The sequence below is a fragment of the Desmodus rotundus genome, chromosome 2 (assembly GCF_022682495.2).
Source record: "Desmodus rotundus isolate HL8 chromosome 2, HLdesRot8A.1, whole genome shotgun sequence".
NCBI lineage: Eukaryota > Metazoa > Chordata > Mammalia > Chiroptera > Phyllostomidae > Desmodus > Desmodus rotundus.
The window spans coordinates 150553689-150581351 of NC_071388.1; the positions used below are offsets into that span (position 1 = coordinate 150553689).

At 39.1% G+C, this 27663-nt stretch overlaps 1 protein-coding gene across 1 annotated transcript in view; it reads right to left on the reverse strand.

Moving 5' to 3' along the window:
- Nucleotides 1–2424: 2424 nt before the first annotated feature.
- The window catches only part of FAP (fibroblast activation protein alpha), a 74638-nt gene continuing 49399 nt past the window's right edge, over nt 2425–27663 (reverse strand). Inside the window, 10 exon segments of the mRNA XM_024579860.3 lie at nt 2425–2806; nt 4127–4200; nt 4463–4535; nt 5007–5071; nt 6107–6206; nt 14021–14075; nt 18799–18993; nt 19730–19799; nt 20132–20230; nt 25637–25684. Of these exon segments, the coding sequence (XP_024435628.2) occupies nt 2705–2806; nt 4127–4200; nt 4463–4535; nt 5007–5071; nt 6107–6206; nt 14021–14075; nt 18799–18993; nt 19730–19799; nt 20132–20230; nt 25637–25684 (881 nt within the window). The 3' untranslated portion in view covers nt 2425–2704.

A 27663-nucleotide genomic window follows, 5' to 3' on the forward strand; every position in this document is an offset into this window, starting at 1 on the left:
TTCCTTCATCTATGTTAAATTTAACAGAATACCCATTTTCTTGCTGCTTCTTTCTCATTCACTCTAAGAAATCTTAGTCACTTAGAATTTTGAAACCTTTAAATAGAGCTCCAAGGTCAGCATTGTGAGACTAAGACATGAGGTTGTTTTGAGACGGTGCAGTTTTTTATGGTTTCCTTCTAGCACATACTAGGATCCCCCCCCAGGGTACCGATCTTACTTGACCTCGCGTTGTGACGACACTTCTCAACTTGACAATACTTTAAGTGCCTGCCTATTGAATATACTTGTCTTTTTGAGGGTGTGGGGGTAACCAAAACAGTGGCTTCAATTCCATTTGTTGAATAAATGAAGGAAAATCTCAAGTTTTTATTATATGAAGGATAATTGTGCATTGATTATGGTGTTGGGAAACCCTTCTCCCCAAGCTTCATCTGCAAGAATGAAGTGTGGTGAATAGTACTTATTATAATTTGCTTCCTACAAGTATAAAAGGTAAGATTTTTTTAAAAATCATCCCTTTCAGTTTAGTACTTTCTACTAAAATCTTTCCCCTTTATAGTTCATGTACCTCTTATCTTCCAAGCCAAAATAAAAGAAACTAGTAAAGCTCCACAAAATGAGAACATTAAAAAAAAAAACCCAAAACTGCTTCTCAAGTTGCTGCCCTGCTCTCCATTGTATCCTCAAAGTCCCGCAGAGCGTCTAGTATACAGACAAACTCAATAAATGTTTGCTGAATAAATGAATAAATACATAAACACATGCTGACGGTCTCGAGGAGCATCTGGATGGTTCTGCCGGAGGGGCCAGGGAAGGCTTCGTCAACAGTGAAGCGGAAAACCTGAGTCTTCCGTGAACACGGAGGCACTCACTCCTTCACCAGTTGCTGAGCTTCTGTCATGGGCTGTGTTCCAAGATACCGACTATGAAGACTCCTTGAGGATGTCACCCACTAATAGCACTTTTTGTGATGATGGCATTGCTCTACATCTGATATCCACAATATTGTTTTGTAGACGGGGGACAATCACTGGAGGTTTCTACATGGGACAACGACATACTTGGATTTGTCTTTTAGGAGTTGCCCTGAGGCAGTGGGAACAAAGGCCTGAGGCTGGAGACCACTCACTGCACGGTGATCCCGAATTCCATGCTCGTGGATTCCACAAGGGCAGAAAATAAGTGGAAGTAACAAGGTTTTCTATTGCTGTTTATTTGCCCTATTGTCTCCCTTGATAGAGCAGGAAATGGCTGTTCGTTTTTCTCCTCTCCCTGGTTGGGGAGAGTGAATGATGAAAAAATTGTGAGGAAATGTGGGCTTGCTCCAGAAGCTGCTCCGCACAGAACAGAAACGGGAGGTATAGGCTTCTCTCCCACCCCCAGCAGCTGCTGTGGAGGAGATAGGCTCTGGCCAGTCCTGAATCTGTTGCCCAGGCTCCCCGGCCATGACAAATCAGCCCTTCCAGAGGCCAAGGTGGGACTCTATGGCCTGAGAGGGAGGAATGAGTTCCGGAAAGAGTGGTGGAAAGAGTGTGGAACTGAGAAATCTAAACACTCTAGAGGAGTCTGTGTTCTACGACCTTCATGGCCCTTCCTGCTATAACGGTCTACACCTGCTTTGTTTCTGCTGGCTATAGAATGTGAGAGAAGGCACCAGAGTCTTCCATCTGCAACTGAGGAGAATCAAGCTAGGGATGGGGGGTAATCATCCAGAGCAACCAGAGCTGGGAAAGATGTCAATGAGCAGTGCCCTACGCAGTGGCTTCAGGGAGACTTCCAACATTCATTTCAGAAATGGTTTCTGGAGACCTGGTGTGGTCCTTTTGAATTCTGTGGTACCACAGAGTTGGCAAGCTGCCCATAACTTTCTAATGGACGGGGACTGTTACTGGCAGAGTGTTGTCTTTGCGATTTCAGTCATTATGCATTTTTTTTCTTTTTCAAAAAAAACTATAATGTAAACTAAAACCCCTGAAAATTTTCAGAGATAGAACATTTTTCCTTTCCAGCAATTGATGTTATTTTATTTAATTTTTTGTTTCATTTAGTTTGGTGTGGTTTAGTGATCTGAAGGCAGTTACTATTACTAATTCAAAAAAAAGGGATGCAAAATAGGAATGTTTCCAATTTTGAAGCGTTTCTTAAAAGGAGCCTTAATTCAAAATTCTGACTTTATCCTTATGAAAAGCTTTTGGCAATGTTGAAGAAATCTTTTAAGAGACATTTAATAAACATTTCTTGGAGGGACAGACAGCGTGGAGTGCAAACCTCTACAAAATGCATCTCAAACAGCTTCTAAATTCTCCTCCTTCATGACCAGCCACCCTACTATTATTCATGTCCTTGTCTAGCAGAACCACTTCTCTCTGTGATAGAAACCAGAATCTGAGATCAATGAACATAGACAAAATAATAGCACTTTAACTTCTGACTTTATTTTTTTCCCTCAGATAAACAGGTGATAAAATACTGTGTCCAAAGCAAAAGGCATGGCTTCCTTTTCTCTTCCTTTTCAGAGTAACAGGAAATGTAGACAATATTTCCATTGAACTTCTGAGTCCTAATTTTTTTGCCAGCCATTCAAACAACATTCGTTTGTTTATACCACCATTTTAACGACATAAAGAGTAAAACAAGCAAACAGTCTGAGCAGTTATCTGAAGTACTCAGATTGTGAAACAGGCTAGTATCGGCACCATTTCTAGTCTGACAGAGAGAAACATTGCTTTAGGAAGTGGGTCATGTGGGTGTATAGGTGCTTCGTAGACAGGCCCGTTATGCCATGGTTCTGGTCCGAGTACCACTGAAACACAAAAGGAAGGGGCCTCCTTTATTCCTGCAGCCGCGCCGTGCACCCAGCTCTGACTTTCGGATGCTCCCAGGGCCAGATTAACTTTTCTCATATTATAGTTGACATTCTACCTAGGGACACTCAAATAAACAAACATAAATGTTTGGAGAGGGAAGATTTATTTGGCTCTCGGTGGCTAAGCTCCCCGGTGGCCAGTGGCCTGGAGGACCAGGAGGCAGGCGTGGGTTCCAGGGCTCATGTGCTGGGACTGCTGCTTTGCTCCTCTGGAGCTTGGTCTCCTCATTTGTAAGATAAGGGGGCTGAGTTTGATTTTCCCTAAGGTTCCTTCTATCTCAAACATTCCATAAGGGTTTTAGTCTCTGACTCTACTTCCTTCCTATTGTAGAAAACCCACAACACATATAACCATAAACATTCTTTAAAGGACTTAAAAGTAGTGTCATTAAACAAGCAGAAATATGGTGTCATAGATTAAACTTTCCTGTTGGAAAGATGCTGGTAAGATTATAGTTTTCACTGACTAAAGGTGGCTAGTGGTCATGTGTAATGTTATAGACTTATAAGCTGAATTGACTTTGGGGAGAGTCACAATGGAAAAAAAGACCAAAAAAATCTCACCTCACCCTTGAACAATATTTAAAAAAACCCCAATTTTCAAAAAGATGGGTGTTTCCTTTTCTGGACTGTTGTTCAATATAAGCAAGTAAAGAAGAATTTATGTTTCCCAAGGAGGGGGAAGGTGTCTCCCTTGCCTCGGCTTTGCCTGATTTTCCTCATGCAACCTGGATCTTACAGTTAGCTCATTCATTCTCTCCCTCAGTAAAAATGGGAGCTCCTGTGGTGGGCCCAGCATGTGCCAGGAGCTGAGGACAAAACCGAAGAAAACATTTTCTAGCGCCAAGTGGAGGAGCTGCATGACTTCAGGGAGCCTCCAGGGTCTCTGATAACTTTCTGCAATTGCTTCTTACTGAATAAACAGGATCTTCTAGGTGCTTTGGGGCTCCCAGGTTTTTGCAGGGTCTCAGCACATAGGATCACAGAGCTACTGGATGTGGGAGCTAGGAGATCATCTCATCTTGGGGATGCCTTTATTTTATGTATGATTCAACTGGAATCATCAGAGGGGCCACGACTAGTCTAGTGTCCTTCAGAGAGTTAATGAAAGATCCAGATTCATTTGCTAATGTTATGCCTACTCTACCCTTCAGCCTCTTTGTCAGGCTTTAGTAAAAAAAGGGAATTAAAAATAAGGTTCCTCCTTTTTGCTTAGGGGTCTAAGGCCATGAACACGAGTAAAATGAAATTATGTACCATTGCCTGGAAATCCACTTGTGCATTAACCAGAGCTTTAGCAATCTGTGCTGAGTTTTGAAAGTGCACATTATCTGCAACAAAGAGAGAGAGTTAAAGTGCTGTTAAATACCAGAAAGCACAGAGTGACAATGTACTGCCTGGAAATGAGCACTAACAATTATCTAGTCATGCCGTTGACATTGTCAGCAGTGCGTAATCACACTCGTTTATGGAAATGTCCCCGACTCTTAGGTACTGACCCTGAGCATGGGCATAGGAGGATGCTTAATGTTTCTTAAACAAAGTGATGCTGGCTCAGTATTTTTATGTGTAAGAGTCTTGCTTAAACCTCACCATCTGCTGTTCCGTGGATGAGAAGATAGTCTACATTTCTGAAATATTCTGCTCTTGCCATCACAGTTGAATTCTGGAAAAGAGGAAAAATTAACATTTTAGTTGCTGCAAGTTCTAATAGAAAACTAGCTAAATCATTGTGCAATGGACTTAGCACCAATACTGAAATTATGTATTGCTTTGGTTGATAAATATTTAAGAGTCAGAGCAACACATTTTCTTCATCATTTGCATTACTTCCATCTGATTCTTGGTTTGAAAAACTGAAAGTTTATGTGTCATATGTTACATATGAGTGAGACCTTAGGCATAAATGATGCCTGCTCAAGCTGTGTAGGGGTTGGGGGTGGGGAGAAGGAAGGGGAAAGAAAGAATAAAATCCAAAAGGAGTAAATTTCTTTCTAGTGAGGTGTTTTGCAGCTAACAAAAGATTATCACATTTGCTCAGGGACCCAGCCAAAGTGTGAACTCTGAATGGCAGCTTTAAAATTATTTTGCACACTTGAAATAAATTAAGGACCCAAATAAAATAAAAAATTCTTACTTTATAGTGCTCAAGATTATCATCCTTTGTTGGGAGACCCATGAATCGCTCTGTGTAGATTGATGCTACAAAATAAGTAAGAATGTGTTATTTACATATGATATGTATCTTTTCATTCACCAGTGAGACCCCCTGGTTGGATAACTGCTGCTCAGTGCTCCCGTGTGCGGCTGCTGAGGAAGGGTTTTGCTTTCCTTCACTGTGATGCTCCTCCCAAGCCTTTTGCTCTGCAATTTGCCTCCATGGGGCTAGAGAAGTAATGGAGGAGGGGATCATGGAAACAGGAGCATCTATCATTAGAAAGAGCTGAATTGTAGCTTTTTTACTTCTACCCAAAGCATGTCAGTTGAGAGAATGGTGAGATAGGAATGACCCCATGGAATGACCTCATTATATTTTATGAGAAATCACAAATACAGCCACCTGTATTACTTCCCTTCATGTTAGTTAATCTGGAGTGGAAATACATCCCCTAAATCCTCCTCCTCCAACATACATATACTTTTTGTTTCTGAATAAAGATTCCTACAAGTCATAATCATCTCATTCCCGCCCCCCCCAACACAGGGATGAAATCTAATTTTCATACAATTATTAGAGTTAATTCCAAATTATCATCCTTCATTGATATTAATCATAGAAATAGGCAACCAGGAGAGGTGTACTTCTCGAACAGATATTTACAGTTCTGATTCCTGGAGCAATGGTGCTGGAAGCTGCAAAACGGTGGTGTGGAGGTGAATTCCTAGGCCTCTGTCTGACTTTGTATAGGATGTGCTTAAAATCCAGCTATGCTCTGCAGCTGTGAGCTTCCAGAAGCTCAGTCAACTCTGACTATAAAAGTTTGGTTCAGCCGGAGGAACAAGTTTTCTGGAGAGAACAAGATATGTTGGATCTTGGACAAGTTCTTCCTCACTCTAAAATTTCTTTGATTGTTATGATTATAATGAATCATAAAAATAACCTTGTTTATACATTGTATTTCCCCCAGTGATGCTGGGGTGAGTTTTACTGCATCATTTGTTTTCTTAGCAACCTCACATAAAGAGTAATTATGTGTTCAATGTTTTTTCAGCAACATTTATGAAATGTTTCCATACCGTAATATTCCCAGCTGGAGACTGGAGCTACTGCTATCCCACACTTGAAAAGACCAGTTCCGGATGCAAGGGCCAGTGATGAAACATAACCACCATAGGACTGTGGAGACATTGTTACAAGTTAGTCCCACATTTACTTTCATAAACTCTCCTCGATATTTTTATAGCAACTTTACTCACAAGCAGTGCTGATGGGAGCTGGGGAACATGCAAGGGGTAGAGTAAATGTCTACCTTACACCCTTGGCAGCAAGCTCATGGGGCATAAGAGTAATTTCATCCTTAGGAAATCATAAATACTTGGTGTGCTGATCAGAACATGGCGGGAGCAGTTTAAGACATGGCTATAATTGTAATTTTTCTGTAAAAATTTCTCTTTTTTTCTCTTCTATATTTTTCCAACCAGGGCCCTGCTACAGCAAAAACAGAATTTTACTTGAAAGAAATGAACCAAAAAAGATTATTCCTAAAATGTAAATGCAAGCTACTTCCCATAATTTGCGAAAGTCCTGTGAGGCAGAACTTGTATCTGCGTAGTTACTTATTTTCATAACAGAACAGCAAGGGAAGGGCATAGAACCTTGCAGACTATTTAAGACATGGCCAGGGTTTTTGTATAATGTCAGGTTACGTGTTCTGTCTTAAGGATTTCTGGCAGGCAGCTCAAATAAGGAAAAGCCATTAGTGTTTTTAAAAAGTTTACATACCCCCCCATAAATTTGATAGGAAAATGAAGAAATACACAAAGGAATACAACTTTCAGGGTCAAGGGCAGATTTAGCTTTCACCACTTTTCTCCCTCCAGCAATCAATAGGTAACTCAGAAATGCGACCCTAAAAACAGAAGAGTTGTCTGCCCATGTCACTTGGAAATTGGAACCTTTTTCTAAAAAATGAAGAAGAAATCAGAGCTTCGCAATAAGGTTGCTCCTCTCCCTGGAAGGCACATCTAACCCATATGCACTTGCTGGGAGAGTCTCTTCTGGAAACATGGAGCAAGCAGTGCTCTGGGACACGGATCCTCCCTCCCTCCAAAGATGTGTGTGCTAGATGAAGAAGTGAGTCTCCGTGTTTACTCTTGCCCCAATGCCGGGACATCCCTGCAAGCCATAGGAGGAGAGTATGACTCCCCCACCAGCGATGGACTTTTTAAAAAATATTATTACCACAGATTCCCGGAAATCATTTTCCTCAGGTCAGAAAAGGTCGTATCACCTTTTAGTCCAGAAAAGTCAGCCTTTAGAGAGGGTGAAAGAGTGAGAGTGAGCACTCTACAAAGCAACAGAGAAAAGCAGACAGACGGACAGGCAGACAAATGGGACAACGTCCACGGGTCGGTGGCAGGGGTCTAATCTTAATCCATAAAATACACGAAGTGGGGGAATAAGCTAAACAATCTTGCTGAACTCAACAGTTAAAGGAAGACTTCTCTAGTTTATAGCTTTATGTTTCCAGCTCTGGAAAGTTTTACTGAGGACCCTTGACTCCCAAACACAGAATAAAGAGGTGGTTCTGATTGTACCACGGGCTCTTTTTTATCATACGGGGAGAAAAACTAAAACATGTTTTAATAGGGGAAATATATATTTTAAAAACAGAAGAAACATTTGGACTTCAAAATCATGTTGGTAGAAATATACTTGAAACCTATGTAATCTTATTAACCAATGTCACCCCAATAAATTTTAAAAATAAAGAAAACAGAAAAAATACATTAAAGGATTTTTTTGCTTTAAAATTTTTTCAATCTTTTTGGTAAGTGAAAACTTTGTATCAGGTTCAAACTTTCACCTATAATACCAAAATAATTTGTTTCGATGAGTAGATTAGCAACAATTACTACTGGGACAGAAGACCTTTCCTTCCTTCATAATTTTAGGCTTAAATGAGAGTAGAGTCAGCCTGAGTCCTTTAGAAAAATTATTACTGCTTATGGTTTTATTGGGAAAGTGTGTTCACTGCAAATAACAATACTAGGTCCTGCTTCTCCTCCTCTATGCCCCGGAATAGAAAATAGCATGGGGTGAGATTGGAAATTGAAACCATTTGCACATAGTAAAAAGGTTTTCGAATATATCTGTTCAAAATCTTAGAAATTCTTCATCTGTACCTACTCAGTGATTAGATAATAGTGCTGCATCTAAATCAAATGTTCATGTTCTCAGGATGAATACAAACTATCTCTAAGAACAAAACTATACTAGCAGCAGCACAACAAAAGAAGGTGTAGTTTAAATTCTCAGGCAGCCTAGCAAAACTATTCTTATTGTAGAAACGAAGAAGAAAAAAGCACCAGAGTTAACTTTTTTCTGCTCTCCCTTGGGTGGGGCTCCAAGGCAGAGTGGGTGGCTGCCGCAAGAAAAGAACCCACGGAGCAGATTGGCCATGAGAATTCTAGAATTTTGTCCTTTGCACTTAGACGCCTTGCCATTTTGCTTAAATGAAGGATATCTTTAAAAACATTTTTAGAAGGGCACAGAATTTTGAGGGGTTTATGGAATATTTTTATGTGAGCTATAAAGCACATTGGAACATTTTACCTACGGGCAATAATAACGAGCTAATGTTTATATGGGCGAGATTACTGCAAAGGTCTTTGTGACCCCACGCAATCTGCGCCCCTTCCCTGCCTTACATCTCCCCTGTGCTCGCTGGCCATCCCGATCTTCTCGCCGCCCTCCAGGCATGACCTCACCCGGAACTGTGCCCAATGATGCCACCCTCTGCCCAGAATGTTCTTGCCCCAGAAATTGGCATGACTTACTTTCTCCCCATTTTAAATCTTAACACACAAAAAAGAAAAGAAAAAAGAAAAAGTTCACTTGTCCTTCTAATCTAAAAACCTACCCACCCTGCACTCCATGCTCTTTTCTTGCTTTGTTCTTCTCCACAGCACTTAACATCATTCAACATCCTAAACATTTTATTTTTTATCTTGCTTATGGTCTTTCTCCCAACCATTCCCAACTCCAGAAAGGTAGAAATTTTTTTCTGTATCATTACCATCACCGGGAATATGATCTGAAACACAGTAGGAATAGAATAAATATTTGTTTAATATATGACTTTTCTATGAACTCATCTAACCCTCCAGGTGAGTGGGTGAGGACATTACTGCTGAGTTTCATGATGGGGAAACCGAGGCTCAGAGTAAACTTAGAGTAGTCACGCAGCCAGCAAGCAGCAGCGGTGGGACTCAGTCCCAGGACACCTGGCTCTCCCAGCCACACCACTTCCGCTACGTCCCTACACTAGAGCAAATGTTTTGGGGAACTTTAAGTTTAGAATCTAATATGGTCTCATTAGAGGTGCATTTGTCCTACTTTTACATCGTTGATCACACATAGCAATTCAAATTGCTTATAATTAGTCACTGGAAGAGAAAGGAACTAAGATTAAATCATGAACTAATGCTTATTCAACACCACCTGGCTAGGCCTATATTAACAAAGCAAAGCCTATAAATGTGGTTGTTATTCTAATAATTTAGGCAAAACCCCTGCTGCTCTTCAATTGTCAGAAAATAAATGCTTCAATTTTTCTTCACATAAACTGTGGCTTTACAACCTCGGTGCTGTTGTCATTCTGGTCTGGACAGGTCTTTCCTTGTGGGAGTCTGTCCTGCACACTGTGAGGTAACTAACAGCGCCTCTGGCCTCTCTTCAGTAGATGCCGGTAGCACCACACCAGCATCAAAAACACCAGCATGTTTTTTGTAACAGCCAAAAATCTCCCCACACTTTGCCGAATGCCCTCCGAGGCACATAGCTACCCAGTTAAAACCACTGTCACAAAGACCCTTCTTAGGCACAGTGCTGGAGGCACAGCAGATATCTAATAAGCAGGTAAAAACAGGGCTACAGGACTTTGGTTTATGTGAGCCAGAAAAAAAGAAAAGGGTAAGATACAAATTCCTCTTCTCCTCTTCCCAAGCTGGATAGGGGAGGAAAACAGAGGATTTGCAGCTTACTGACCAACTGACTTCAAACAGTGCTGCGTGGTTAGCTACGGTGCATTTCTCAGACCATTGACATGCCTAACACTTCACGGAGTCAGGTATTTTCCTTCCAGATATGGAATACAGTAATAGCTAAATAACCCTCATGGTTATTCTCAATGTTTTCCTTTTCACCCTCTCCAATTTCCCATTGGTTCCTGCTTATTACACTCTAGAAGAACACTCAGAGTTATGACCGGTTCCTGTCACCTAATTCACTGCCTAAATTCAGGCCCGTGGTATTTTTGCCAGTATTACTGGTCTCCTAACTCCTTGGCCCACTCTTTCCCTGCACCTCAGGCCATCCTTTACCTTGCAGTCAAGAGTATCTTTCTAAGATACCAACTCCACTCCCTATTGAGTTCTAGAGCACTTCTCAAAGAGATATCCTGGAATCAAATATTTTTTGGTAATACTGTATTAGACAAAATACAACAGGATTCTTTAATACTCCTTCAATGAGCATATATACACTATTATATAGAATTTATGATTTACCAAATTATTAGCCCAGATAATCTTTTCTCAAAACACTTCTTATAAGTAATAGAACACATTTAGGGTAACACTGACTTATAAGGTTAAATTCAGTTTAAACAACAGCATAGTTTTATGATGTGGCAAAGTATTATGCTAAACATTTGAGAAACAAAGCTAAAAAAAGACAAAGTCCATTCCCTTGATGAGCGGACATTCTTGGGGGAAAAACCAATAGACAGAGAAGATAAAACATTGCAATTTCTATAAAAGCACTATGAAGAGCTGTTGGAGCACAAAAAGTCATATTGGAGTTGGGTCTGAACGAGCAAGTAACAATTTTCCACTGGGGAGTGAGGAATAGGTGGGAAATGGAAGAAGATAGTGGGCATCGCAGGTGCAGGGAACAGGCTTTACAAAATCCCTGGAACAAGGAAGCACACACAGAAGTCAAATTATTCAACAGGCACGGGAGAAAGGTGAGACTGGAAAACTAGGTTGCGACCCGCGTGCTGAGGGCCTGGCACCTAAGGAATTATGTTTGTGCCTGGATTGAGGTCATTGTGTAGCCCTACAAAATATATAAGCAGGAAAGCAACTTGGTAAGAATTGTGGTTTGTAACAGTAACTTTATTAGAAATATTGGAGCTTGTGAGGCCAAAGCAGTGAGGCTAGTTAAGAGGCAATTGGAAGAGTTAAACTGGTACCACACAACCTATGGACCAAAAGAATCAGCCTTACCTGGGATTGTGTTTGAAATGCAAATCCTACTGTTCCACCTGGAGCACCAACTCACAATCTCAGGTAGTAGGTCCCTGGAAACTACAGTTTAACAAGTTCTCCAGGGATGCTCATGTAAGCCCAAATTTGAGAAGCTCTGGTCTAAATAACGTATGAAGAAACCTGAACTGTGGCAATGTCAGTGAGAACAGGTTCCATGCTTGAAGGGAGAATTGACAGAATTTACTAACCAACAGATGTTTGGAGTCAGGGAGCAGGTAAAGTTGGAAATAGCTCTGACCTTAATAACTTGTGTGGCCAGGTGTGTGGTGAGGTCCTTAATAAAGATGAGGACTTGTTTTAAAGAAGGCTATAGTAAGTTGAACTTGGGCAAGTTAAACTTGAGTCTCCTGTAAGACGCTGGGAAGAGGTGGTCAGTAGAGCTGTGAAAGGTCGAGCTCAGAAGGGAGACGTGGGGTAGGGGCAGGGATGTGGCAGTTTCATTATCCTGGAAACCACGTGGGTTTCCCCAAGGAAATGAAGAACAATGAGAGTGAAGGCCAGACCCAGAGAAACACCAACACTTAAAGAATAAATGGTGTGTAAAGACCGTGGGACATAGAAAAATGAGGAGAGAAACGTGTCACAGAGCTGTGGATAAAGCTCGTTCTCCCTTATGTGGCCTAAAAGGACTCCTGTTATCTGGCTACCTACTTACCCAGACTCAGCTCACCTTCTTCATCATATGCCTCCTATTCCTGAAATTTCAAACATTCCTAAAGAACTCAGAGCCCCCATTCACCATGCTCTTGGTTAACCTTAGGACCTAGGCAACGCAGGCTTCGCTCCGCCTGGAATGCCCCTTAACTCACCTCCAGTCACCAAGCTCAAATGCTGCCTCATTTCTGAATTTCCCCTTGGCTCTCACAGCCAGAATTAACCACTCTTCTCCCTGGTACTCTCCACAAGTTGCATCTCTTTTCACACTTGGAACATTTGCCGAGCAATTCTTTTTTTTTTTTTTTTGTCTATTTACTCTACTAGAGGTCCAGGGAGATAACTTACTCATCTTGTTAGCCCCTAAAGAACCTCATAGAAGACCTAGTTGAGAGTCACTAAAAGTTTTGCACGTGGAAGAAACAATAAATGAGTCAACAATGAGATGGATGGATTAACGAATATGTATTGGTCTTACACTCAAAGAAGTGATAAAAAATATATAGCAATAAGGTCTTTTTCCTTCAGGACCTCTCAAGTCCTCCTGCTGATTGAGAGGCTGCTGAGGTGTTATATCCTTTAGCGGTTCACTTGTTTCTTCTCCCACACATGCTCTCGGGGCTCACCTCACAACCACTGCCATGTTGGAAAGGAAACAATAAAAGGGGCCTGATATGCTATTTCTTCCAGAAGCATTTGTACAGACATGGTGAGAATGTCTTATTGAAGAATTTCAGACTGATGGATGTATTTCTGGGTGATGAGTGGGTTCCTTAAATCATCCCACATAGATGGTTCTCTACCAAACTAATACTTAGAATTTTCCAGAAATGAAATTAGAAGTTCCACTTTATGGTTATTTCAAAGCCTACAATAAAACCAAAGTAAAATTCTAAGAGAAATATTAAATATTATATGTAAGTGTTCAGCTTGAAATTTGAATCTTCCCAGAATTTACCTTAGGAAACATCATAAAAATGGATGGTAGGAAAGGTCTTATCTGAAATATTTTATTTATTCACTTTGAATACCACCAGTGTGTTTAGATACTTAACATTTGATAGTTTTAAGAAAGAACAAACGGCCTGAAGTTACAACTTTCCACAAATTCATAACAGCTCTTCACCTGGTCACTGGGCTGAGACCTGAGCCAAATTCTGCAGATTCCCTTCAATATTGGGTTTCATTCCTTCCATCTTGTGCAGGCCGCTCACAGAAACAGCCAAGAAAAACAACCCAAGCACAAATGGCTTCAAATTGACTTGCAAATGTACAAATTCAGACCAAAAAGTGAAGCAGGAAATCTTTCTTGAAGGGTAATTATCATAATTTGTGGGGGCAAATCTAAGTCCTTTCCAGTATTCCTCCGACCTTTTCAGTGACTTCATTGTCCATGACCGACCACCTTTGCTACTTCCTTTTAACATGTATTTTAAAGACCTGCACAGTTCTTCATGACCTATAACTAGGAAACTAAATAATCCTTCTCTCTCTGATGGGCACAAATTAACATTAGGTCTGGTTAAAAAATATTGATTACCCCTCTGCCCCCAAACCGAACAAGATATGACTGGCCTAGGAAAGATACTGGGGAATTTATATTCTGAACGTTTCTGTAATTTCAAATTTTAGCTTAGATTTTCATTAAAATAAAATGATGAAATATAAAATAAAAGATATATATTAACCTTAAAATAATGAAGGGAATTCAACCTCTGATGAATATGGTTCAGTTCAGTATACTATAATTGAATACCAAATTATTAAGTAAAAGTGTCAGTTATAAATTAATTTGCTATATAGGGAAGAAACTAAATGATTGAAAAAAGGGAACAACTTACAGCAATCACTTTGAAGCCCAGATTATTAAAATTGACTGTTTTCATTGACAGATTAAATTATGTGCCAACATTAACATTTCATGAGAAACCTTATAAGCGAACAATTTAGAAGATGATAATTGCAGAACTGAATAATAGGCATAAAACATATAAAACAACTCACCCAGCCCCATATGGCTATTCTTTTTTCATCAATGAAACCCATTTCTACGAATTTTCTAAAGTAAAAGAAACAAATTTTTAGAATTTTAAGTGTGTACACATGACATTTACTTCATTACACAAGCATATTTAATCCAAAAATTTAATAGAAATGCTATATTTTCTTTGTTTAAACACATGCATAATCGGGCTACATTTACAAATAATTAAAATAATATTATCATGTTTCTGAAAGGATAAAAAGATCCTCTAGACTCTACTGTACATCTGTTGAGTAGTACTTTTCAGGCCGGAAGGCCTCATGTCCGAACTGTGTGGGTGGCTCACAGTAACAACAAGTCATATCACCATGTGAGGACCGTATTTCCAAATCCCCAGCTGTAGAAAAAGAGGTTTTTGTTGTTTGTTGCTATGTTGTTTCATTAATTTCTCATGGCCTTGTTTACTTAGATATTAATCACCATCTCACTGTGGGTCACATTCATCCGTGGAAAAATATCCATCTCTCTACCACCTCATATTTAAGCACCCTGCATTTATCATGGTATGAACAATGATTTGCAACTCTTAGGATATGGACATGATTCAATGCAGCTCCATCGCAGAAGAGCCTCCATTTGAACCTATTCTTAAAATAAATCTCTGCTCAGGAGCAAGGGGTGAGCTGAAGGGCAACCTTTAAAAGTCATGGGAAGCCCTCAGAAATGTAACTTTACAAGGTTGGTACAAAAAAAAAAGAGAGAGAGAGTGAGAGTGTTTTAAGCTAATTTATTTCATGCTCCCTCGAGGGCTAGTGTTTGTGACTTATAAATTGTGATTTATTCTGGGAATAATTTGATAAAAACTCAAGAACTCTCAGAGAAACAAGCAGGGGATGAAAAAAACACCTGGAGGAGCCATTGCAGAGGCCAGGGTGCAGCAGTAAGGGGAAGGAGGGGAGCAAAGTGGCATGCGGCCCCAGAAAAACACAACTTTTTTGTTCCCTTCAGTTACGTTAATGCTCTTTCTGATTCTTCTCCTGAAGCAGGATGGAGTGATTTTCATTAGTTGAAAAACTGAGTTTCCTACAGTGACCATTTTGCTCACTGCATCGATTCGACGTGTACATCTCCAATGCGTAGAGTTGGGCAAATGCCCGGGACAAACAGATGGGAAGAAGCCCCGTCAGTCACAGCTTACCCAACACTGATTCTGAGGGACACTGGAGAGTACAGGGAAGAAATGCAGTAGCAAATGGAAAGTTGCTACCTGTGTGGATGCCATTCATAGTAAAGCAGGGAAAATGTGCAGCAAACTGGCATTCTGGCAGTTCTTCCTCAAACTTCAAAAACCAAAAGGAAGAAAAGGTGCACTTCCTTAATTAAAAAAGTCAGCTCACCACTAGTGGTTGAAGACAGTGCTGGGCCATAAAACCAAATGTGATTTTTATGATCTCCCAGAGGCTAGCAATCATATTGCTTGCGTCTAGGGTAAAAGTAAATAACAGGTTATATATGGGAACAGGAAATTCTTAACAGCTCCCTTCCTAGGTTTATTCTGAAATGATGACATTTACAGGAAGTGATAGCACAATAGTTAACATGGAAATGAAACATTAACACTTAATGTGGCAGGACTAGGTTAAAGGTTACCTAGATAATCTGAGCACATTGAGACCAACAAGGCTCTATAAAATTTACCTCCAAATTCTGAAGAGCTTCCAGGAGAATTATCAGAAATACTGTTGATAATGTGGTTAAATCAACAACATGTTAGTAACAAATAAAAAAGCATGTTTTTCTAATTTAGGATGCTGGACTGAACTTTACAACTTTTCTCTCATAAAAATGTCCCTAAACCAAAGTTCAACTTACAATTCTAGTTGATATTCTATTTTGGAAATGTTCTTATTGGTACCATGTATTTTTATCATATAATTCCTCCTTACCATTAACCCTTAAGTTATATAAAATTTCAAAGTGGTGGGAATGTCAAAAATGTCAAGTATCCTCCAAATGAGCAGAGTTCACTCTATTACCAGTGAGGTTTACGGCTCTCACATATGTGACACTTACAGAGAAGCCCGAAGCAAGCGGGTTCTAGTTTCAGTCATTCTCTGACCTCACAAGCATCTCCTTTGAAAGATTTCTTTTGTGTAGTTAAAAGTTGTGAGGTTGTATAGTTTATTTTGTATTTTTTCCTGCTTTCCTTTGTTTGAATCTATTTATTGACCCTGACTAGTATTTACTGTTATTTCCAAACATGTATATATGATTTTCTTTTAGTATATAAAAAATCTATCCAAACTGAATTTTATAAGAGATTCACAGGGACAAATTTCCTTCTTTGGGGGGAAGGTAATTTGAGGGCTATGACAAAGATATTAAAATCCCAATTCCCTAGGTCAGACGTTCAGTGTCAGATTCCTAAAACACTTCCGGGGAGTCATGTGGCTGAGTTATTCCCAGGATTGTCCTCATAAATCTACCCTTTTTAGCTTTCTCAAAGCATTGGGCTTCAAGCCTTCCCTTTCACTTTTGCAAAACCAAGGCCAGCCCCAACTGGCATCTCCATTGTTGCGTTTGTCCCTTGCATGGGCCACTCAGCTGCCCCTTGCCCACTAGGAGGTTTGCTGAAAGTTTTGTCAAACAGCAATGCTGTCCCTTTAGAGTGTAGGTTGTTTCCACTTTACAAAGATTGTAAGTACATTGAAATAGGGATTGCAAACTGGACAATTTCATACAAAGTGTATTGCAATGGTGTGCATTAGTAGTTGATCTTGTTGAAAGGCTGACTAAATGAGGGAAGATGTGCCTGATCTATAGCAGGAGACCTTCTTTAGGTTCCATCCTAAAAATGGCTCATTGATGATAAAGGTAGCCAAGTAACATCCCTGGTCCATCTTCAGTTCTAAATGCCTAAGGCATTTAAGTCATTGTGAAAATCAGGAAAATTTGTGGCTTTCTTTGCTATACGTTGAACATCAGAAACAGCAATCTTTGTTAAGGTTCATAGAATGGGCTTCAGGTTTAAATTTTCATTCCATCCAAGGAACACACTGAGAAGCTATCTTTTCTGTTTTTGAGATATTCTTAAATTTGAATGCTGTACTTCTGGTGGCAAATAAATGGGCAAGAATATAATGCCATCTTTGGTTGTTATTGGTAAGTTGTGGTGATGAATGGTGACGCTCGTGAGATTGTTTGTTAACCAATGCCAAAACAAACCACTTTTTAACTCTATTAATTTTGGAAAATATCTAGCTGAATTATAAATGAGGCATAATTTATATCTCTGTCTTTTGAAGTAGTCCCAGGACTTACATGTCTTTGGTGTTTCTTGCATGGTTTAAATACAAACAGATTTGCCTGCAGTGCCAAACAAAATTCTTTAAAGAATTCAGTCTGACAATTGTGTTAACATTCCCATTAAGGCACACCATAGTCTTTATATGGGAAACTGATCTCCCCGTGGAGGTTGGTTTTTTTTTTCTTCTTTGAACTGTCTCTTCTACTTCTCTCTGTCAGGCAGAAGACTCTCCCAGAGTTAATGGTAGAAAGGTCAATAATACGAATTAGTAAAAAAGATGAAACTTCTTGCAACTTAGGCATGAATGAGGTCTACAGATTTGTGTAGTGTTATTTGATAATCTACTTACTGATTTGTAAGATTTTACTCAAATAGTCTGTTTTTAATCCACTTTTTGAGTGTATTACTGTTCACAGAATGGAAGAAAAAATTGCAAACATATGGGTTATGATTACTTTTCTATTCAAAAAATAATTACTTGTGAGTCTAAACTTTTCTGCTTTAATTACAGACAAAATACAGAAAAGTGTTGTCTGGGCCTGGCTCCTAGATGTTAAATACAATCTGTGTTGTAGATGCTGAATAAAATCAATAACTATTAATAACACTAAGATGATAAAGGAAATGTATTCCTGAACTTTCTAAATTGCTGTTTGGTGTGACACAGTGCTTAACCTCTGGCTGTCATGCACACACTCCCACGACTCAGGGTGCCATCAGCCTGTGTCAGCTTTTACATTTATGAACTACCATTCGCGAATTCATCTACTTACACCATAACGACAGAAACCCGACAACTATACAGAAATATCCAGAAAAATCCTGAATAGTATTTTCAAATAAGCAACAATATTGTTGACTATTTTTTTTTTTTTAGGAAAAGATAATTGAGCCATAAATTGTGGTTCAGAATGTAGTTGGGAAGTAAAACTCAGATTCTGAACCTGTCTTTTCTCTAAATGTTTTCATAATATAATTTCTACAATGTAAAATGAAATTTTTGTCAAATGAAAATAAAGAAACACTTCCATGCTAACACAGCCGAGCTTCACAGCTTGTTTAATGACAAATAAATGCCTAACATCTGCAAGTGTATAGTGCTGATGAAATCTTGACCTATTCCTAAATTTACGAGGTAGAATCCACAAAACTTGAGCAAATTCAGCTGTCTGGTTTCTACAGACCACTGAACAGACCTACAGTTATACAAATTTTTCTGCGAATTGTGAGCCACGTGAATAAATGAAACGCTATTAGAATGACAAACATCGAACGAGAGTATTTGTCACTTACCACTATAAATCATTTTTCTACACATTTATCAGCTCTCCTCCATGAATGATTTTTTCTCATATTGGACAAAAATCTTCCTTTAAGATTAATGATAGCTTTAGATGAGTTGGAAAAATAGACATTATAAAAATAGACAAAAAGACTTAAGCCCATAACTTCTGTTGCACGTCAATTTCTGCTTGAATGACAGGTGCTCACCTGACAGCTGTGATCTGGTCCTCAACTTCATAAACACCCAGCTTTCGATATACTGCGTACAGGTGTTTGTCACCTTGGAAAGCTGTTCCTCGACCATCCACCAAGGCAATGACTACCCCTTCCTTACTTGCGAGATAAGATATCCAGCTAATGGCAAATACAGACCTGACGCTCTGACTGCAGGGACCGCCATACCTACAGACAAGGAAAGAGGGAATCTCTGACTCTTTTGTAAAACTCAACTTCCCATCATGGCCAAGAACTGCCTTTCATATTTCCCAGTACATTTGTATGATAAAATTTCAATAACAGTGGCATTAGAATTGGCTCAAAATCAAGAGAGGACCAGGCTTTTCCCAGAGGTTTGCTACAAGGAAGTTGTTTTGGGACACAGCCTCTCCTATTCCCCAAAACGGATACATCTAGGGTTGGCATTTCAAGGAATATGTGTGGGTTTTTCGTCATTTCTGCCACCTGCCACTTGCTAAAAGCAGACATAAGATATACTAAAAAAAATGCATGGTGTTTTAAGCAAATTGTGTGTAGGTCAGCACTGATTTTGGGTGTGATTCCACTAAATGTATTCCATTCCCTTATTTCATTTCAAACTCAATTACATAAGACACTAAGATGATTTACAATATTTTTTTTGGCTGCAATTTATCTCCAAGGTATTCTGACACATTCGGCAATTTGCCATACAAAGGAAATTCAACACAGCAAATGCAAGCAAGTCCACTTAAAGTCCCCAAACTTCCTCAGTCTATTTAAATAGCCGTATTTTATTTACTCTTATTAGTGGAGGAATATATAAAAACGGCATCAATAGGAAATGTTACTAAGGAGAGTGGTTCATTCTATCTCATAAATGTGTATTTAATCCAACATATTTTCAGGAAATACTTTTTACACCAAAGAAAATGTTACATACACTTGGATTAGCAAGGGGTACTTCTTTGAAGTGTCAAATTGAGGAGGAAGAATCATCTTGTACCATAAAGCTTAGGGGAAAAAAAGGAGAAAAATCTTTATTCCACTATACTCATAGCATTATTTATTTTCTTTAGTAACATTAATAGCATAAAATTAATTTACTGCTAGTAAACTGTTCATCAAAAATATGTTTTAAATTGATTTTTATGTTTTTGTGTAATATAGGAATTACTAGAAATCTTGAATTATTGTTTTTCTAGACACACATTTTCTAAAATTAAAAGTACATCCTGTAATATTATAAGATTTGAACTTCAAAATTTATCCTATCATTTTATAAAGCAAGGTAAGTAAGTGCTCAACTTCATATCTATAAATGAGAAGTTTTTAAATATCTTACTAATTTCATTGACTTCAAGTTTCTTTATTTCCTCTTTAGGCAGCTGGATATTTTTCAAAGCATTTTCCAATTCCTTGTTTTCTTCCAGGATTTTAATTTCTTAAAAAATAAAATGTTCATTTTTAAGTAGTAGCATTTCCATAAGAAAATTCCCTTTCTAAAAGTTCCTTTGGATTTATTTTTATTGCTTTTTTAATTGTTGTTCAAGTACAGGTGTCTCCATTTTCCCACCACCACTTTCCCTGACCCATCCACCCCCACCTCTCCCTGCTCATGGATGAAACTTAATCTCTATAAGGATTGCTTGAAGTATCTCACATTGGCAAGCTTATTTTTAACCCAGCCTTCACAGCGGGCCTGGACTGCTGAAGGACAGCAATCATTATGTCCTAAACTGATTTTTACAGACTCAAAACACATTTTGAGCAGAATCACAGAACCACGAATGTTTATTAAAACGTATTTCCCTATCTCAACTTTTCTTCTTCCCTACCTCAGCTCAGGTGCAGTTATGACCTGAGTAGGTGACATTTATTTTATCATTCACTAAAAAAAGTAGGAGTAAAATCTATATTTCTGAAACTTCAAATTTAAAATAATCATTTAAGTAGTTATAAAAGTTGTTTTAAAATTTCTGGTGTGTGAATTCAAATACATTTCTGTTTTTTTAAATATCTATTTTTTTTGTTAACCCTTTCCTTCTGTACTTGATTAATATAGGATATTCTTCCTTTTTTGTATTAAATCACTGTATATCCTATTTCTTCAAATTCTTTCTCTCATAGTAGTAATATATCTTACTAAAACAACAATATATACACACTATGACCTTTCTTTCATCTTAAAAGATCCTCTAAAAAAAAGCTGTTTATATTTCATCTTATGTTTCACACTTTAAACTTTGAAACTGAACAAATCCATTTATCTTCTGATGTTGTAGATTGAGTTTCCAGCAATAGAGGGCTTTTTGTAAGCTTTATGCTGAACTGGGATCAATACCAAGCATCTTCTAGAGTAAAGTTAGGCTTTCGTACAATATGTAGAATTTGTAGCTTTATTTTTTAAAAGAGGGTCTGAATGATTTCTGAAATACAGAGGTTCCTACAAAAGACATTCTGTGGACTTATTTTTGTGACTTTTTAAAAAAGTAATCCTTGAAGACAGAGAACTAGAAGAGGACTTGGAGCTACACTGTGTTTGCCAAACCACTTCCCTTATAACTCTCAGTTTTCATATACTCGTGGCATTTTATTCCAACATGTTATATTTAATTTTAGAACAATTACAGATTTTTGGGGGTATATGAGGGGGGACCCCAAAATAACCCAGAATTTATTTATAAAAAATCATGTATTTATTCTTACGTGTTTAAACTTCAGTCACCTTCAAAGCTCTCTCCATTTGATGCAATATACCTATCCAGACATCTTTTTCCTCTGCTCAAAACAGTTTTTAAACTCATTGATTTTGATGTTTTAAGTGCTTCTGCCATTTTTTGTTTTACCTCTTCCACATCGGCTCAATGTTTCCCTTTGAGGACTTTTTTTCATATGGGGAAACACAAAAGAATGTTGCTTGGGGTGAGATCTGGTGCACAGGCAGGGTGGGGTAGAGGATCATGCCATTTTTGGTCAAAAACTGCTGAACACTCAGTGCAGTATGGGCAGGTATGCTCAAAAATCACCCATCATGAAATGGGCAAACGCACTGAAAGAGTCTTCCAAAAAAATTCACTGAAGCCAAACGCAGCCTCTCACAACAATGCCAGATGAGTTCCTAGAACACTCACCTGGGGGGTAGGGGGGAAACCGTATTACAAGACTTTACAAGATAATTCTGTTTTTTAGGGTAGTTCTCTATTCATAAGCTGTAAAAGATACACAAATTTTGTTTTAACTTTGGCTAACCCATCAGGAAAGAAATACTTGCGTCATCTTAAAAGTTAAAAGCAAATCAATCAATACATAAAAAGAATACACACAATTTTGAGTACAACAAAGCCTGCTCTTAATTCTCCTGTTGTGGGTTTTATACGTCAAGATTTCATGGATAACAGGAATCCTGTGTGAAGCAAGCACACAGTGTGGGCTCATTATTTATTCATGTATTACCATTATTATCATTTTTCCAACAGGTTAGTTGGAGACAACAAACAGGTGTTTCCAGGTTGCTTTGACTTTGATTTCTTCTCCATTCTGTTCCTAGCTATTGAACTTTTCTGATTCATAACTTACTGAAATAACAAATTTAATTTAAAAGTTTGCTAATGTTTCTACAGTCGGAGGTTGCATTTTTATAAGTAATAAGTGGGCAATTTTTTCATTCCTCGGAGCAAAATGGAATTTCATAGGGCTGTCAGGAGAGGAGGGGTGGCAACTGGGCTCCTCGAGGTGGCTTTGCATTAAAAGCCTGTAATCTGGCAAAGGTGTGCCACCGTCCCAGCTGCACCTTTTACCTTGTCTCACTCCCTGTATACTCAGCATCCAGCATCCTTGGTACCTAGTACCTGACATGTAGTATGTCTCCTCTGTACATTTGTAGGCTTTTGATCATGATGAAATTAAATGGTAAGAATGATGCATCATGTATTAGATTTTTGTTTAAATCATTTTAACTACCACATTTGCCCATTAATTAAATTATGTGAAGAATTTGTTTTTAAAAAAAGCTGATAAATGAGGTCATTCCATCAGTCGGGTAATTTTAATGAACACCTGCTGTGCCTGAAGCAACTAATCCTCAACCGGGCCTTCAATGTCAAGTGGCAACTCTTCTGAGTTTCTGTAGCATCTGGTTCAAGTACTATCTGTGGTTTTCAAATGGCCTTACCCACTTTGCAAAGAAAATGAAGCTGTTGCACTGTTTTCTGCAATGTCTTCAAACTTTCATCCAATTGCATAATAATTCTTCATCCTCTCTCATCACAATGCCAGAGATTAATCCCCTCACCTGTCTCTGGACTGCATCTTCTTCCAACTTCTCAGGGACCTCCCTCCTGCATGTCTTGTCCCCCTTTGGGTCTAACTCTTCTATCAACATTTAACCATGCTCAAACGTTTATCATCTTTGGAAACCAAATTAAACCTCTATCAATCCTTTCTCTCTCATCAGTGGGACCTATTGGAAATACTGTCTCTTTTTATTTACCACCTGCACAGGCCTAAATTGACTTTAGTCTGCCCTCCACTTCCATTGTTGCTCAGAAATGGCTCTGATCCAGCTAATGCCAATCTCCCTGCCTCTAAGTGCGTGGATTTACAGCAGGCTTCGCCTCACTCTCTGCAGCACTTGGCCCAGATCCTCTCCTGCCCTGCTCTTCACGACAACATACTCTCAAGGTTGTCCTCCTTCTTTTGTTCTCTCTTGGTCTCCTTTACAGACTCATTTTTTCTCTTTCCATTTCTCATGTTGGTGTTCCACATGGTTGTAGTCTGGACTCACTGTCCACTAGTCCTGCCCACCCCCATTGTCCCCACTGTGCTGTCACATCCATTTCCAAGGCTGGAGTAACCATGTCACTTATGTCCATACAATGGATGACGTCTTGATCATCATCTTCTGTCCAAACCAATCCTCCAATATCCAGATCCAAAACTGTTCAGGACAGCTCTGCTTGGATATCTCGTCAGTACTTCAAACTCAACATACAAAACAACATTTGTCATCTTCCCCAAAGTGTTCTGTCCACTGAGAGTCCCCCATTTCCATAAAGAACCATCAATATCATTCCACTGACTAAGCCAGATACCCAAGCAGCATCAATCCCTCCTTCATATTCCTGAGTCACCAGTCTGATGGAGCTATCATTGAGAAACACCTCCTAACCCGGAAACCCAGATGAGCTGCCCTGTGTATGTGCTTTCTGTGCTCTCCCTATTTCCCCATCTCAGTACTTTACCCCACTGTGTTGTAACTGTCAATTCACACATTTGCATCCCCCATCGATCTATCTTCTCCCCGAGAACAGAAACCATACCGGACCCAGTATTAATTCATTTTATGGATCTATTATCCAGCACAGTGTCTGATTTAATGTGAGAGGTGCTTAATAAAAATCTGCACAGAGATTTCTGGCACCAAATACAATGGAAAAATGGATGAAAAAATTACAAATAAATAGAAGACACAGCATCTGCTATAAAATGCAACTCTAAAATTTGTCTAGAAATTTATTAAAAATACAGTTTACCTAACCTAATCAACCTAATCTAGGGTCTATTTAATTGAAATTTCTGGGAAGAGTCTCAGAACATTTATAATAAACATCTCTGGAGAATTTCATTATTAGACAAGTTTGCAGAGCTGTACTCTAACAAATGTGCATTCTATTCTGTGAGTTAGAAAGCCTATAAATATATATTGCATGTACTTGTAAATATTAGGTAAAGTATTAAAGTTTTGTAAGCCCTACAGAAATTGCTGTCTGGGAAAAGGGAAGCTGACCTTCATTCTGCAGTCATGGAAAAATGGGAATTGTACATTTATGGCAACTTCCATTAAAACAAGGAGTTACAGATTTGAAAGTACAACTGCCTTAAAAGTTCTGAAGATTGAGATGAGCCAAACTAAGAAATACAATCTGTTATTCTTAAAAGTATTTTAGTATTAGACCTAAAGTAAAAAAAGAAAAGAAAAAACTTCAAAATGAAACTAAATTCACAATCTCATTATTACAATGCCTATCCTGTCCAGAGCTACTGAACTGACTGTTTTCCTCATTACCTTATTTTCACTTATCTTTGAGCCATTGAGCTGGCTGCCAAACAAATCTCAAAGCAGTGGCCTGACCTGTCACCAAAATTGTACTGAAGTCCCTCATTGTCCCTAGTCCCCACCAGCTTCGTCGCTCTACCATGGTTTAATAGTACGTCAAAAGATAATGGAGAACCTCAGGAAGGGTTTCAGGTCAACTACACGTAGATAACACGGTTGAGAACGCAAAGGGTGATCGTTGATCTGTGAACTATTCTGAACCAATATTACAATTGCGGGCTGGACAAGGACTGTCTTGCTAGCAGTTGGAAATAGAAAGAGCCTCCAAATTGCAGGGCTCTCATATGTGGCAGCAGTGTGACGTAGCTGTTAAAACAAAAAAGCTAGCATGATATCACCTTCTGCTTTGAACTGGAGTTATATCTGGAATTTATCTCCAGTTTGAGATGGTATAAAAAAAAGGGGGGAGGGAGGTTGTACTAAATATCCTGTTTCCTTCCAATTCTAAGCTTCTGTGCTTCTTACAAAGCTGATTGGGGAGGATAGAATTAACCCCTCTGATGTAACTCATCTGTGTTATACCAGGTTCTGCAAATAATTACTGAATTTCATATGATCTGGTTTGACTCAAAGAATATCCAACTCTGTATAATAATAAGCTATAAATAATAAGCTATGTGATAACAGGATATCCTCCCCTCGTGTGGGGGAACTCTTGCTTCCCCTGGTGTAGTGTCTGAAACTTCAGGATTTCTCCCCATAGACAGGACAACAGCGTGCTGCAGAGAGTACCTTGGTCAGTGTGGCCGTCGTGAAGGGTAGAAATGGGGAGACCTGGGCCTGTGCACAAAGGGAAAACAAAGCATGGCTTAGCTTTAAAGTAACGCTTAGTTTTCTATGAGAACTGCTAGTAGTGTTTGTGATTAGTATCAAGCTCAAGTATTGGGTTGGACAAAAATTTTGTTTGTTTTTTTCCTTATGATGGCTCTAGTAGTGCTTAGTGGTCTTTAACTTCATTCAAAACAATTTCGTTAGATTGTATTGTGACAACTGCCATATCAGCATGCATTTAAAAAACTTACAGAATTGGTGAATTTTTGTGCAGCCATTTTAATATCGAAGGTGGAAGGAGATAAGCAACACTTTCAGCATATTATGCTTTATTACATCAAGAAGGGTAAAAATGCAGCTGGAGCCCAAAAAAGACTTGTACAGTGTATGGAGTAGGTGCTGTGACTGATGGAACGTGTCAAAAGAGGTTTGTGAAATTCTTGGTGCTATTGACATTTTGACCAGATAATTCTTTGCTGTACACTGTCTTATGCACTGGAAGATGTTTAGCAGCACCCCTGGCCTCTGCCCACTAGAAGCCAATAGTGGGAGATAGCCAGCATACTCAAAATATGTAAATCAATGAAGTCATTGGTGAAAATGAGAAATGTATCTTTTACTTTATGGAAAAAACGAAATGGACTTTTTGGCCAACCCAATACAGCTTTTAATCCTGCAGCTATTTCTCCCCCACAAAGAAGTAAACATCACCTTTTAAGTTACATTTAAACAACACATGAGATCCAAGCCCAGTCAAAGAACAGATGTGAGAAGTCTTGCCTGTGCACTTTTCCAAAAGTGAAGCTGAATAGTTCGGATCTAATTACACAGATAGACCCCAGAAGCGGCAGAGATACATGGCCGCTGGCAGGACATCATGCTGTATGGAACAGTTTTATCTGTGTCTTTATTATCCAGTAGCCTTCACCAGTACCCACATTTTATTTTCAATCTGTCTTCTTGGTTCAGTTTACACTGGTAGGTAGAATCCACCATCTTTTTTGAAGTAATTAATGCATGAAGAAATAAATTTATATAGAATATAGTGTCTGTTGAAATATGCTGTGAAAGGTCACATTCCCTAGGAAACAGACCCAGAAAGAGTTTTGTGGGCCAGAAGTTTATCTAGGGGCTGGTATTTGAATACACACCTGTGAGGGAGGAGAGGAAGGTTGGGGCAGCAAGGGAAGGTGGGCTTTAGTGCAGTCACAAGGGAGATGTCAGCCAGCCCCAACAAGAACTCTGGAGCAGGATGGCTCACAGAGTTTTCTTGAATGGGGTCCAGGGGGCTGGCTTTTATACTGCATAATGGAACAGTCATCGGATATGCCTGGGTTGGGAGCAATTCCCAGGGGCTGGGAAGGAGGCTGGGCTGTGAGCTGTGAGCTACCAGCTCTCTCAGCAGCTAGAGAAATGAGTGATTCGGTCCTGAAGTCCAGAGGTCTGGGTGGCACACCAGTGTCCAACATATATTCCAACATGGAATTCGGGTTCTCTGTGTAGAAACTGGCTATTTTAACAAGATCTACAAATTGGTAAACACTGTCTGTCACTTACTTGAACTGTAGAATAAAATAATACCCGGAAATATACTTTTAAAGGATATTATTTGTAGGATATTATTGATACTGTTTGCTGAGGCAGTCAGTGGGTTAAAAGCAATAAACATGGAGGCTGGGGCAGAGGTACATTTTCCCTCCTTCAGAAGCCTGCTTCTCTCTTTGTGGAAGGAGCAGCATTAGAGTGACACCTTGGTCCCAAACAACACAGGGAAATGACCTATTTGGTGAGATGTGAGAAGACCGGGGTAAAAGTAACTCCGTATTCTGCCCTGTTCTTGGCATTTTCCTGCCTGCAGAAACATGCTTTGGAGCTGTTGCTCAGTACTTGTGGTAGGGCAGTTCCAGAGCCCCAGGAGAAGCTAGCGGTCATCCAGGTGTACTCACATGGGGAGTAAGGGAAGTATGTGAGCAACCTTAATTCTGGGG